Source organism: Hippopotamus amphibius, chromosome 16 (assembly GCF_030028045.1).
Source record: "Hippopotamus amphibius kiboko isolate mHipAmp2 chromosome 16, mHipAmp2.hap2, whole genome shotgun sequence".
Taxonomy (NCBI): domain Eukaryota; kingdom Metazoa; phylum Chordata; class Mammalia; order Artiodactyla; family Hippopotamidae; genus Hippopotamus; species Hippopotamus amphibius.
In genome coordinates this window covers 60,226,378-60,240,299 of record NC_080201.1, presented here as the reverse complement: position 1 = coordinate 60,240,299, position 13,922 = coordinate 60,226,378, and the positions used below count along the sequence as shown (strand labels likewise).

The following is a 13,922-nucleotide window of genomic DNA, read 5'->3' as shown; positions in this document are numbered from 1 at the left end:
TTAATCTGGAAACAACAGGAAAAGTGTGCTGTGTTTCTAGAGGGGTCTTACAGTCTATTTTTAGTCTAGATAGTGTTCATTTATAAATTCCCAAGGAATTGTTAGCACTTTGGTGACACCTAATGGATTCTTTTTGAAATTCCAAGGTGCTTCAGTTGTTTGCCTCTTAAGTGAACTGTGCCTTTTTTTTTTTTTTTTTTTAAATTGCATTTCTGGTTCCCCTGTTGGTGGCTCTTCTGAGTTTTCAGAGAATACCCATCTTGTTGGAGGCAGATGTAAGGGTCGCTTCTGCTGTGCTATACACGTTACTGAGACAATCATATCTTCCTAAGCTTTTTTAAGGAAAGTTGGAAAGAAAAAAGTAGAACTAGCTATAAAATACGTATGGCATATCTTGTTTAATTTTGTATGTAAGTTCTTTTTAGTGCATCGATGGGGTTTTAGTGACATTGTCAACCAACACTTTATACCTTCATTGTTCAGGGAATGCCTTCATGATTTTTATACTAGTTTTTCTATTCAGATAATGGCTTGGGTGTGAGTATACTGTTATCAATGACCTGGTCTTTTAATTGCCCACCCCAGTAAGCTCATATTTTGTGAAGCCTTTGTGGCTCAGATTAAGACACTGTTAGAATCTTAGAGTAGTACCTGATGGGTATCTGTGAATTTTCTTTTTTTTTACTTGAAGTAGATTAGGCATCCTCGTCCAAATTATCGGGACCTCACTCATTGTCATGTGCAATACAAGTTGCAATTTGGAAAACTTACTGTGTTGAAATTCTGTTGGTCCATGGTTTTTAAAGACCAATACTCTCTCCCAAACACTGGTGCCTGCAGCAGCATTTTTAATATGTAAAAGGCCACTGAGGCCAAAGATTTTTAAAAATCATTGTACAAATTCTTATGTTAAATTAAACTAACTAAGCTTTGCTGCAATACTGTTTTCTCTTCCATATTTGATGGTACAGGAACAAGGTTTAATGAAGGGCGGAGTATTGCAGGGGAGCATTTTAAATCGCAGAAGTAAAAAAATTATAATATTTATAATTTTGATGAGTTTATTTTTATGGGGAAGAGTTTTCTTCCAAAAAATTGTTTCTGGAATGGCAAATGGTTTCCATTATTAAAAGTTGCAGCTGTTCGTTAGAAAAAAAAAAAAAGATTCCACATATAGGTGAGATAGTATGGTACTTTCTCTCTCTGACTTATTTCATTTAGTGCCATCCCCTCATGGCCCAGCCATGTGTTGCAAAAGCAGGATTTCCTTCTCTTTTGTGGCTGAAGAATATTCCACGGTGTACACATACCACATTTTCTTTGTTTATTCACCCATCGATGCACATGTCAGTAGTTCCCATGTCTTAGCTATGGTAAATAATGCTTCCATGAACATGGGGGTGCGTGTATCTTTTCAAATTGTTGTTTTCATTTTCTTTTAGATAAATACCCCAATGTGAAAGTGCTTGATGGTCCTATTTTTAGTTTTGAGGAACCTCCATACTGTTCTCCACAGTGGCTGCACCCAAATTCACGTTCCCACCAACAGTGCACAAGGGTTCCCTTTACTCCACATCCTCACCAACCCTCATCATTTCTTGTTCTTTGATAATCCCAACTTGAGGTTCACTAGACCACCAGCTGTTGTGCATTTGTGCTACACAGCCATGTGGAACATGGCCCTCTTTTGTCCCTGATTTGTCCAGCAATGTTCCCTGCAATCCTTGCAGAGTGAGGGCACAGAGCTCATCACCTCTTGTTCACCTGGACCCCGCACCAAGGCCAGACCTAGCTTCTGTGGAGCCTGACATTGATACAAATGTTGAGATCCCTCCTTAGGAAAAAAAATGTCACTGAATACAATAAAACTGTGGCACCCATATACAAAATGGGACACCCAAGTCATCTGTTTGGCCCTGAAGTGTTTACAGGAACTGAGAAAAAGGACCAAATCTTAGAACAAAAGGTGCTCTCATATCGCCTATGGATCAGAAAATGCCAAGTGTTCTAGGAGTTGTGAGTCAGGAACTGGGGATGAAGACCAAATATATATATTTATTAAAGGTCACAATGTCACAGGCACACATCTGAGTTTCTTTTGAAGTAAGAAAACACATTTCATCAATCACAAAAGCAAAAACCCTCAAAACCACCAGATAAGACAATCCAGAAAAATTACAGATGTCTTTAGTTAGTAGTAAGGCACACATGTCTATCACATCTGCATAACAACAGTTCCCCATACTTTTGGACTGTTCCTCGTTGATCGCCTCTTTTGAGGAGAATAATTGTGTATATTAATAAATACTAATATTATACTAATAAATATTATCAATTATAAGTATATTCTGTCTAAAATAGACAGAATTGAAAAAAGATACAGTATTTCCACTGGTACGATTGATGGAAATTTCTTATTTTTATAGTTTAAGAAACTACTAAATATAAAAATATGATTTCTATATAAACAGAAAGTTTCTTTTAAGAAATTTCCTTTCAATTCCACAGCTTGTTATGGGGAGTATCTAAAATGGTTAAGATCATTGTCCGATTTGGGAAACCTTTAGGAAATTTCTTCCCCAAAGAGCAGTGAGATTACAGATTATTTCCACACATGGCTTGAGCCCTTCCTGTTTTTTATTTGTTTGTTTGTTTTTTAAAGTCAGTGCAGAAGGAGGTGTCTTTAATTGTGTTTCTGTGTGAGGTCTAGCCTCTTGGGGTGCCCACTGAATGGGGAAGGGCCTCCCTGTCCTCGCCCTGTTTTGGGTGGGCCTCTGCTCCACGGCTGGTCCCAGGAGACCCCCAGATGCATGAAGACCACCACCCCCTTATGCCATGTTCTGAAAACCCTGCAGAGCAAAGGAGCTTTCCCTGCTCAGCTCTCCTACCTGCGTTCCACCCTCCACCGTATTTGGTTCTGGAAACGTCTTTCCTGCCCCAACTTGAACGGTTTTGAGAACATTTTCACTCTTCTTTTGCAGACTGTTCGGAGTCTTTCTGCCGCAGGGTGGGTCCCGCAGATCAGCAGGGCGGGACCCCGTTTCTCTTTTCTGGTTGCGAGGCCCCGGGCGACCCCACTGTGGACGTGAACATCCCTGGGCAGGTGGTCATTTCAGAGCCACGTCCGGGGAACCCTCTCAACTCTGGGGCCTCAGGCTCTTCCCCTGCAGCCTCGGGCGGGGGGAGCGGGTGGGAAGGCAGGACTCGTCAGCCCCCACCCCAGCCCCGCGGCCTGGGGCGTCCAAGTTCCCCTTCTGTGCTTGGCCAAGGCTGTCTCTCTGTCACCCACGGGCTTCCTGTTGGGCTTCCTCCGTCCCTCCCCACAGTCGGGGCGCTTCCCTCCCCGACGGAGGGACCCTGACCCGGGCTCTGCGCTGGCGGATGTGGACATGGTGCCCCTGCTGCTGCTGCTGGCCCTGCTGTGGGGGGGTGAGTGGGCCGAGGGGGGAGGGGCGGCACGGGTGGGGGAGGGGCTGGAGCTGCCGCTGAGCCTCTGTGTCCCCCCAGGGTCCCTGCAGGAGAAGCAAGGGTTCGAGCTGCGCGTGCAGGAATCAGTGACGGTGCAGGCGTGCGGGGGCGTCCACGTGCCCTGTTCCTTCTCCTACCCCTGGTATACCTCTGGCCAACTCTACATCTATTGGTTCCGGGAAGGGGACAACGTAAACACTGAACCTGTGGCCACAAACAACCCAAACAGACGAGTGAAGCCAGAGACCCAGGGTCGTTTCCGCCTCCTTGGGGACCCCTGGAAGAACAACTGCTCCCTGAGCATCAGAGACGCCAGGATGAGTGACACAGGAGTGTACCTCTTCCGAGTGGAGAGAGAACCTGGTGTGAGATACACTTACAGAGATAAGAGGCTGAATTTGCAGGTGACAGGTATGGCAGGGGGCCTAGGAGAAGACCCTGAGACGTGGAGATCCCAGTGTTAGGACAGGAACAGGACATAGAAACCCTCCCTGCTCAGTGTCTTGGGGTTTAGGGGTTCAGAAGAGACACAGGACCCCGGGGTGAGCTGTGGCCCTGAGGCACTGGTCCCTCTCAGGATCACACGCTGGATGCCCACCCCTGGGCCCAGGCATCTCCCTCTCTCCTCCTCAGTGCCAGCAGGGAAACCCAACATCCACTTTCTGGAGCCTCTGGAGTCCGGCCGCCCCACAAACCTGACCTGCAGCCTGTCACTAGTTTGTGAAGTGGAGCAGTTTCTCCTGTTCTCCTGGGTGGGGGATGCCCTTGATGCGGTGAACACAGAAGCCCTCCACTCCTCGGTGCTCACCCTCACCCCGAGGCCCCAGGACCATGGCACCTACCTCACCTGTCGTGTGGAACTCCGAGGAGCTCAGGTGACCATGGAGAGAACCATCCGACTCAGTGTCTCCTGTGAGTGAGGAGTGGGGCTGGGTCCCTGAGGGCAGTGCTGTGTGTGTGTGTGTGTGTGTGTGTGTGTGTGTGCGTAGGAGGTGGGGAGAGAAGAGCCAGCTCACTCTTTCATGGATCTGAGCCTTGGGAGCCTAGGTGGGGACTGGCCATGCACAGCCATCCCCCTTCCTGGTTTCCTTCCTTGGGTGCTGGGTCCATTTCCATCCCACGCCTCACCTTGAAGCAAGGCCATATCTTTCTATCCCAGATGCTCCGTGGAACCTCACCATCAGCATCTCCTTCAGAAACGTCACAGGTAGGGAAGGACCTCTCCTCTCCAGGGCTGGGTCCTGTTCCTGGGACCCCCTGCAAGCAGAGAGGTGGGGATTAGGGCTTGAATGTGATGAGATATGGGAAGAGCAAGGATATAAATCACCACCCTCCCTGCCCCACCGCCCATGTACTGGTCCACACACACATGCAATACACACCTACAGACATATATACACATAGAGATACACACATACATGTGTACATGCACACACATGTACACCCATACACATACACATACACAAGTGCACACACATACAGGCACATACATATACACAGCACATGTATACACACGCACTCACTCCGTTCAAAGCCCATTACAACTCACCAGGGTTCTTCTCTGTGGTTTTCCGCCACCAAAGCCTCCTTAGTCCCAGTTCCTGCTCCTTCACTGAATCCGTTTCCCAAGCCTTGAGGCTCTCTGTTCTCTTTCCACCAAACAGCCCAGGCATGTCCCATTGAGACACAGAGCCTCCCCTGAAGATTTGAGGCCCAGACACGGTGGGTCAACCTCCTTAGGGTGTGAAGTTCTAGCCTTGGAACCCACACTGATACAGGCCAGTGGGCCAGGGGAGGAGAGCAAGAGGCCACCTAGACACTGGGAAGGCTGGAGGGATGAGACCTCAGCCTCCACAGGTCTCTCTTGCATTTTCCCCAAAGCCCTCAAGATTCTGCAAAACACCTCATCCCTTCTCATCTCGGAGGGTCAGGCTCTGCAGCTGCTCTGTGTTGCTGACAGCAACCCCCCTGCACAGCTGAGCTGGTTCCAAGGGTCCCCAGCCCTGAACCCTACCCCCATCTCCATCACCAAGACCTTGGAACTACCAGACTTAGGAGCTGCACAAGGAGAATACACCTGCCAAGCTCAGAACCCTCTGGGCTCCCAGCACATTTCCATCTGCCTCTCTGTGCAGAGTGAGTTGCAGGACAGGTGCTGGGAGGGGGGGGGGGCAGCCTGGTCAGCCCCTGGGGTTGCGGGAGGGGCTGGGGTCTGGGGACAGAACTTCACCTCCCTCCTCCCTCCCCAGAAAGCCCCTCTTCCTGCAGCTGTGTGACTGAGGAGCAGCAGGGCTCCTGGCCCCTGGTCCTCACCCTGATCAGAGGGGCCCTCATGGGGGCTGGCTTCCTCCTCGTCTATGGCCTCACCTGGATCTACTACACCAGGTGAGCAGACCTGTCCCCCTCCAGGGAAGTCTGGTAAATGGCCCTTGAGTTCCAGGTGGGGCTGAGCTGGCTCATCCTGCCTGGAGCCAAAGTTTTCGACTCTCTGACCTGAGACCGTGTTGGCCCTGCAGGTGTGGAGGCCACTAGGCAGCAGGGCTGAGAGGTGTGGCTGAGTCTCCCTCCTCCTCAAGACGGGAATCATGTGAGGTTGGGGAGCCCAGAGGACAGATGTGGGGACATCATTGTTAGCTTCTTCCTGGAAACACTCGACTCAAACCCTGTCTCATCTGTATCCACGAGGTTTTAATTTGTGGAGGTGACTGTGTGATGACATGAAGAGTCAATACCATTGAAAGGAAACTTTTATCGGTTACATTTTTCAAGAGAACGTGGCACATCATGCTGGGCAGGGCCAAAGGGGAAGCACCAGGGTTTGCTCAAGAAGCAGGAGCTGCTGGGAGGAGGCCTTAATTGGGGTTTCCATGGGAAAGGCTAGGCTGGGCAGGGAAAGTTCTTTAGGATCTGCTCATTTGAACAAATCTGGTGGGCTTTGGGCTTCAGGTGTGATGTTTCATAGTCTGTTCCCTGTTGGTGGGTGACTTAGGGTAAGGGAAATAGTGACTTGGTGAGAGAGGGGTAGGTAAAGGGGGTGGTTGGGATTATGGGGCTAAGGATTGATTGATTTACATTGGAATGGTGAGGTCCTGGCAGACCCCTTTTCTGTCTCTAAGAACTGGCTGACCTTGGGAGGCGGTGTCCTTTTCAGGCCAGCAAGGTTTTTAAGATGTTCAGACATCACCAGATACAGTAAATAAAGCATGGTTATTGATTTTGCAGTCCCACTGCCTGTGCCCTGTTTCTGAAGTGCGTCTCCCCTGCTTCTGCTCTTGGTCCTGCTTCAGCCCTCCTCTCCCACCTGGCTCCTTTCTCTGCATCCCCAGCCCTACAAAGGGGCTTCTCCGCTCATGACCCAGAAGTTACCTGTTAACACCTGAGTTACTGATCTCCAAAACTTCCCTATCAATGTGGACATGCTCACACAGCAGAATCAGGACTAGAGCTCTTCTTCCTTGGTTCCAAGTCACCTACCTCATGATAATTAGTATAAAATATCACAACATTTCATTATTTGAATGTAGTATTAAGCAAGAATAATATAATATAAACATCGATCTTACTGTTTAGTTTCCTGTGAGCATTTCTAAAGCAAAATGATTTCTTAATCTACAATTAGTTTTGATTGATCTGTTGCAAATAAGGCTTCTTCTTCCTCTTCTTCCTCTTCCTCTTCCTCTTCTCCTTCTCCTTCTTCCTCTTCCTCTTCTTCTCCTTCTCCTCATCCTCCTCCTCCTCCTGCTTCTTCTTCTTCCTCTTCTCCTTTTTCTCCTCCTCCTTCTTCTTCTTCAGCTAAGAGTCAGGCGGGATATTAGTTCCTCAAGGAGGGATTGAACCCGCGCGCCCTGCAGTGGACTGCAAGGGAGGTCCCACAACTAAGTCTTCTTGTTTATTCACTGTTTTTTCATGCCTAACTTAAAGTGAGCAAATATGCAAATTTACAGAGTACAATTGGATGTTTATGTGTGTACACATCCTGCTTACACCACCAAGTTCAACAAACAGATTCTTCCCACCTACACCTGGTGGTCAGGTCACACTGTCAGAACACAGGGGGTTGGGCTGAGGTAGGAAGGTGGAGGAGCAGTTCTCACATCTCCCCTGGAGGAGAAAGGGGTGGGCAGCTCAGGGGGAGATGGGCTAGGAGGCGAGACAGCCTGGAAGGCGAGGGGCAAGCACCCATGTCTACAACTTTCCAGGGAGGACCCGGAGCAGCAAAGACAGGGTAATTGGGGGAGATAAACAGGGTCAGTTATGTGGAGATCTGAGACCAGGCTCTCCCCTTTTCTGTCCCAATAGATCCGTGTGCCAGTCTTCATGCTTTCCCTCAGTATTAGGGTTATGGGTCATCCATTAAAAATTTTTTTTATAAGTATAGTTAATTTACAATGCTCTTTTGGTTTCAGGTGTGCAGCACAGGGATTCAGTTGCACACACATATGTTCTTTTTCATATTTTTTCCATAATGGTTTTTGCCATACACCACGATGAATATAGTTCCCTGTGCTTTACAGTAAGACCTTGTTTATTGATCCTATATATAATATATTGGATATATACTAGTATATAAATGTATTAGTATGTATCCTACATCTAATAGTTCACATCTGCTCATCCCAAGCTCCCAATCCATCCTTTTCCAACACCCCTGCCCTCTAGCAGACACAAGTCTGTACTCTTTGTGAGCCTGTTTCTGTTTTGTACCTAAGTTCATTTGTGTCATAGTTCAGATTCCACACATAAGTGGTATCATATGTTGTTTGTCTTTTTCTTTCTGACTTACTTCACTTAGTACGAGATTATCCATGTATCAATAATTCACTTCTGGTTTTGCTATAGTTTTTGTCTTTAAAATGGTATTTTACATGTGCCGATTCCTCCAGTTATGTATTGACTGTAAAATATGGTGATGTTGCATGTGTTTCCAAATTTTGTCTGTTTCCAAAGAATTTCGATATGAATGTGGTGATGAAAATAGGAGGACTAGCACTATTTTCCTGGTGGGTATGGAAATGCTTCATCATAAAGTAGGCATATATTTAGTTCTAGAAGGTACCATCAGAGTTCTGTTGAATCGTCAAATGAACTGACTCGTACATCCCACCATCATATATGAGCATTCTGCTCTGCCTACACCCTTAGCAGCACTTGTATTACTTACATGCTCCGTTTTGAGCCTTGCAATCCATTTGCAGAATATCTGTACTTTTTAAAAAAATAAATTTGTTTATCTGCCTATTTACTTATTTACTTATTTATTTATTTATTTATTTATTTATTTTGTTGGCAGTGTTGGGTCTTTGTTGCTGCACACAGGTTTTCTCTAGTTTCCGCGAGCGGGGGCTACTCTTTGTTGTGGTGCATGGGCTCCTCATTGTGGTGGCCTCTCTTGTTGGGGAGCATGGGCTCTAGGCACATGAGCTTCAGTACTTGTGGCACATGGGCTCAGTAGTTGTGGTTCATGGGCTCTAGACAGCAGGCTCAATTGTTGTGGCTCACAGGCTTAGTTGCTCTGTGGCCTGTGGTATCTTCCTGGGGCAGGGATCGAAGCTGTGTCCCCTGCATTGGCAGATGGATTCTTAACCACTGTGCCACCTATGAATTCCCTGTCATTACCTTTCTAATTTATTTCCTTTATGTGTAGTTATGTTGAGACATTTGAATATCTTCTTTTGTGAAATTCCTGTTTTGCTTCTTGCCAACTTAAAAATAAAAATCGGGCAATCTTTTCCTTATTGCTTTGAGTTCTTTATTCTGGATGTGAATCTTTTTTCAAATTGAAGTATAGTTGATTTATAATGTTTTGTTAGTTTCAGGTGTGTAGCAAAGTGATTCAGTTATATACCCATATATACATATATTCTTTTCCGATTCTTTTCCATTATAGGTTATTACAAGATATTGAGTAGAGTTCCCTGTGCCATCCAGTAGGTCCTTGTTGGTTATCTATTTTGTATATAGTAGTCTCTATATATATTAATCCGAAATCCCTAATTTATCCCTATAAATTGTGAGCCCTTTAAGTTTTTTCCCCTGCTTTTCTCTCTGTTCTTTAGTGCGCAGGAGTCTAAATTTGTTTTATGAAATCCACCTGTTAGTGTTTTCATTTATAGGTAGTGCTCTTACTCTCCAATTATGAAACCTTTGTATATCTCAATATCTTTTTAAAATTCAAGTATAGATGACATATAAATGTATGTCACTTTCATGTGTAGAACAGAGTGATCCACCACCAAGTGCATTACCAAATGATCATGCTGATGGGTCTAGTAACCATCTGTCACCATATAAAATGATGGCAGTATTATTGCCTATATTCAATTGCTGTAGCTTTGTAATATAATTGGAACTCAGGGAATGTGATCCCTCCTGCTTTGTTTTTCTTTCTCAAGATTGTGTTGGCTATTTGGAGTCTTTGGTGGCTTCATACAAATTTGAGGATTATTTGTTCTACTTCTGTGCAAAATGTCATGGGCATTTGGACAGGGATTGTATCAAATCTATAGATTGCTAAGGGTACAATGGACACTTTCACAATATTGATTCTTACACTCTGTGATCATGGTAAATCTCATGATTGATTTCTTTGTGTCTTCTTCAGTTTCTTTTATCAATGTCTTATAGTTTTCAGAGTACAGATGTCTCTCATCCTTGGTGAAATTTATTCCTGGGTATTTTATTCTTTTAGATGCAACTGTACTTGGGAATGTTTTTAAAACTTTTCTTTCTGATAGATCTCTTCCTGCATCTCCTCAGCACTAAATACAAGGCTATTTTGTGTAAGTGTTGTGGACAGCAGGAGAAAGTGGTCCTTGAGGACAGGAAACAGCTTGAATCAGATATCAGGTATCATGTTGCAAACACTCAGGCTTCATTCTCACCATAGAAAGTCTTTTCCTGGATGTCTGTCTCTCATGTCCATGTTGCTGGGGCCAAGAGGCATCTCCCAAATCCTCACCCCAATGTCATGGGATTCAGAACTTTCAACAGCGTTTCCTTTCTGCTCCACAAGAGGGAACCTCCTGGTTTGCATTACTTTATTATCCAGTGTCATTTTAGTTTCCTCTTCATCTCATCTTCCAGAAGTTTACACATCCAAAAGTATCATTAGTAGTTTCATGTCATGTGACTACCCCCTCAATACAATGTTTTTCTTAAATTGTTTTTCAAAATATATGTATGATATACACACTCCTTTCACTCGTATGAAATCTGTAATTTTCTCGAATGTGGAAATCTCATTTAAAATCCCACTTTCTTATTACTGAACTGAGTGGTTCTTAAAAGTGATTTTTAAAATTTGAATTTGTCTCTAGTAATCGTGCTCTTTCTTTAAGCTCCCAAATTTGTCTGTATATTTTTTGATTTTTCTATGTACATAAACATTTATGAAGGGAAAAATTTTTTTTTTCTTTCAATTCTTATACCTGTTTTGTATATTTATTGCCTTACCAGGATAAAACCTATCCTACTTCATGAAGTATGATGTTTTTTGAACAAATCATTTATCTTTTTAAGGAACTTCTCTTTTAGTTCCAATTGGCTATGAGTTTTATCCTGAAGACATTTGAAATAATTTTTTTCTTTCAGGTCCTGAGATTTAATCAGTCAAGGGCCAATCGTGAAAATAGTAGAGATAGTATATATTTTGGCCAAGGGAATTTAGCATAAGTAATGTATTAAGCAGGTGTTCAAAGGCCAATGGAGTCTTTGAACAAGGGAACACTGCCTGGTATCCTTGGACCACTCTAATCTAAGGCCCCACCATGAGATTTCTTTATAGTTATATACATATATATGTGTGTGTGTGTATATACACACACACACATATATATGATTGATATCATATATATGATAGTTATATATATATGATAGATATTTTCATGTATATATTTCCATTGAAGTATAAAGATAACATTATGCTACTTTCAGGTGTTTAACATAACGATTGGATATATGTATATATTCCAAATAGCTCACCAAATGTCTCCTTAACAACTATCACTATATATAGCAAAAATTTTTTCCTTGTGATGAGAACTTTTGAGGTGTACTCTTTTAGCAACTTTCAAATATACAATACAGTATTATTACATATATTATTATAGTTAACAGTATTATTATGTTTAATCACGATGATATACATCACATCCGCAAGATTTATTAATTTTATTGCTGGAAGTTTGTACCTTTTGACCACTTTTGCCCATTTTGCCCATGACCCCAATCTCTATCTCTGGGAACCACCACTCAGTTCTCTGTATTTATGAGTTTGTTTTACTTCTGATTTTTTTTTAAATTGCACATATATATGAGATAGTATGGTATTTTCTCTCTCTGACTTACTGCATTTAGCGCGATCCCGTCATGGTCCAAGGAAGAGTTGCAAAATCAGGATTTGCTTCTCTTCTATGGCTGAAGAATACTCCAAGGTGTACACATACCACATTTTCTTTATTCGTTCACCCATCGATGGACATATGAGTTGTTTCCATGTCCATGGTAAATAATGCTTCCATGAACATGGGGGTGCATGTATCTTTTCAAATTGTTGTTTTCATTGTTTTAAGATAAATACCCCATGTGAAAGTGCTTGATGGTGCTATTTTTAGTTTTGAGGAACCTCCATGCTGTTCTCCACAGTGGCTGCACCCAAATTCACGTTCCCACCAACAGTGCACAAGGGTTCCCTTTACTCCACATCCTCACCAACCCTTGTTGTTTCTTGCTCTTTGATAATCCCAGCTTGAGGTTCACTAGACCACCAGCTGTTGTGCATTTGTGCTACACAACCATGTGGAACATGGCCCTCTTTAGTCCCTGATTTGTCCAGGAATGCTCCCTGCAATACGTGAGGAGTGAGGGGACAGAGCTCGTCACATCTTGTTCACCTGGACCCCGCAGCAGGGTCGTCTAGACCTAGGTTCTGTGGAGCCTGACATTGATACAAATGTTGAGATCCTGCTTTAAGAAAAAAAAAAATTTAACTGAATACAATAAAACTGTGGCACCCATATACAAAATGGGACACCCAAGTCATCTGTTTGGCCCTGAAGTGTTTACAGGAACTGAGAAAAAAGACCAAATCTTAGAACAAAAGGTGCTCCTATATCGCCTATGGATCAGAAAATGCCGAGTGTTCTAGGAGTTGTGAGTCAGGAACTGGGGATGAAGACCAAATATATATATTTATTAAAGGTCACAATGTCACAGGCACACATCTGCGTTTCTTTTGAAGTAAGAAAACACATTTCATCCAGCACAAAAGTGAAAACCCTCAAAACCACAAGATAAGACAATCCAGAAAAATTACGGATGACTTTACTTAGTAGTAAGGCACCCCTGTCTATCATGGCTGCATAACACCTGCTCCTCATACTTTTGGACTGTTCCTCATTGATTGCCTCTTTTTAGGAGAATAATCATGTATAACAATAAATACTAATATTCAACTAATAAATATTATCTATTGTAAGTAAATTCTATCTAAAACACAGAGAAGAGAACAAACATACAGTATTTCCACTGGCACGATTGATGGAAATTTCTTTTTATTTTTATAGTTTAAGAAACTACTAAATATAAAAATATGATTTCTATGTAAATATAACAGAAGCTTCCTTTGAATCCTACAGCTTGTTACTGGGAGTATCTAAAATGGTTAAGATCATTGTCCAATTTGGGAAACCTTTAGGAAATTTCTTCCCTAAAGAGCAGTAAGATTACAGGTTATTTCCACATATGGTTTGAGTCCTTACTGGCTTTTTTTTTTTTTTTTAAGAAAAAGGCAGTGCAGAGGGAGGTGTCCTTAACTGTGTTTCTGTGTGAGGTCTAGCCTCTTGGGGTGCCCACTGAATGGGGAAGGGCCTCCCTGTCCTCGCCCTGTTTTGGGTGGGCCTCTGCTCCACGGCTGGTCCCAGGAGACCCCCAGATGCATGAAGACCACCACCCCCGTTTGCCATGTTCTGAAAACCCTGCAGAGCAAAGGAGCTTTTCCTGTTCAGCTTTCTTTCCTGGGTTCCACCCACCCTCCACCGTATTTGGCTCTGGAAACGTCTTTCCTGCCCCAACTTGAACGGTTTTGAGAACATTTTCACTCTTCTCTTGCAGACTGTTCGGAGTCTTTCTGCCGCAGGGTGGGTCCCGCAGATCAGCAGGGCGAGACCCCGTTTCTCTTTTCTGGTTGCGGGGCCCCCGGGCGACCCCGCTGTGGCCGTGAACATCCCTGGGCAGGTGGTCATTTCAGAGCCACGTCCGGGGAACCCTCTCAACTCTGGGGCCTCAGGCTCTTCTCCTGCAACCTCGGGCGGGGGAGCGGCTGGGACGGCAGGACTCGTCAGCCCCCACCCCAGCCCCGCGGCCTGGGGCGTGCAAGTTCCCCTTCTGTGCTTGGCCAAGGCTGTCTCTCTGTCACCCACGGGCTTCCTGTTGGGCTTCCTCCGTCCCTCCCCACA

The 13,922-nt window shown here is 44.3% G+C and overlaps 1 protein-coding gene across 1 annotated transcript; it reads left to right on the top strand.

Annotated features, from left to right (window-relative positions):
* The first annotated feature begins 3,389 nt into the window (after positions 1–3,389).
* Positions 3,390–6,237, top strand: LOC130838409 (sialic acid-binding Ig-like lectin 14). Its single transcript, XM_057711465.1, has 7 exons — positions 3,390–3,429; positions 3,508–3,879; positions 4,102–4,380; positions 4,628–4,675; positions 5,326–5,604; positions 5,718–5,853; positions 5,985–6,237. The coding sequence occupies exons 1-7, from the start codon at positions 3,390–3,392 to the stop codon at positions 5,998–6,000; spliced, it is 1,170 nt and encodes a 389-aa protein (XP_057567448.1). The 3' UTR covers positions 6,001–6,237.
* The last annotated feature ends 7,685 nt before the right edge of the window (positions 6,238–13,922 follow it).

Coding starts and splice junctions, on each gene's coding strand:
- LOC130838409 (XM_057711465.1), top strand. CDS start 3,390: ATGGTGCCCCTGCTGCTGCTGCTGGCCCTGCTGTGGGGGG. Junction 4,381..4,627: donor CATCCGACTCAGTGTCTCCT/GTGAGTGAGGAG, acceptor TTTCTATCCCAG/ATGCTCCGTGGAACCTCACC. Junction 4,676..5,325: donor CTCCTTCAGAAACGTCACAG/GTAGGGAAGGAC, acceptor CAGCCTCCACAG/GTCTCTCTTGCATTTTCCCC.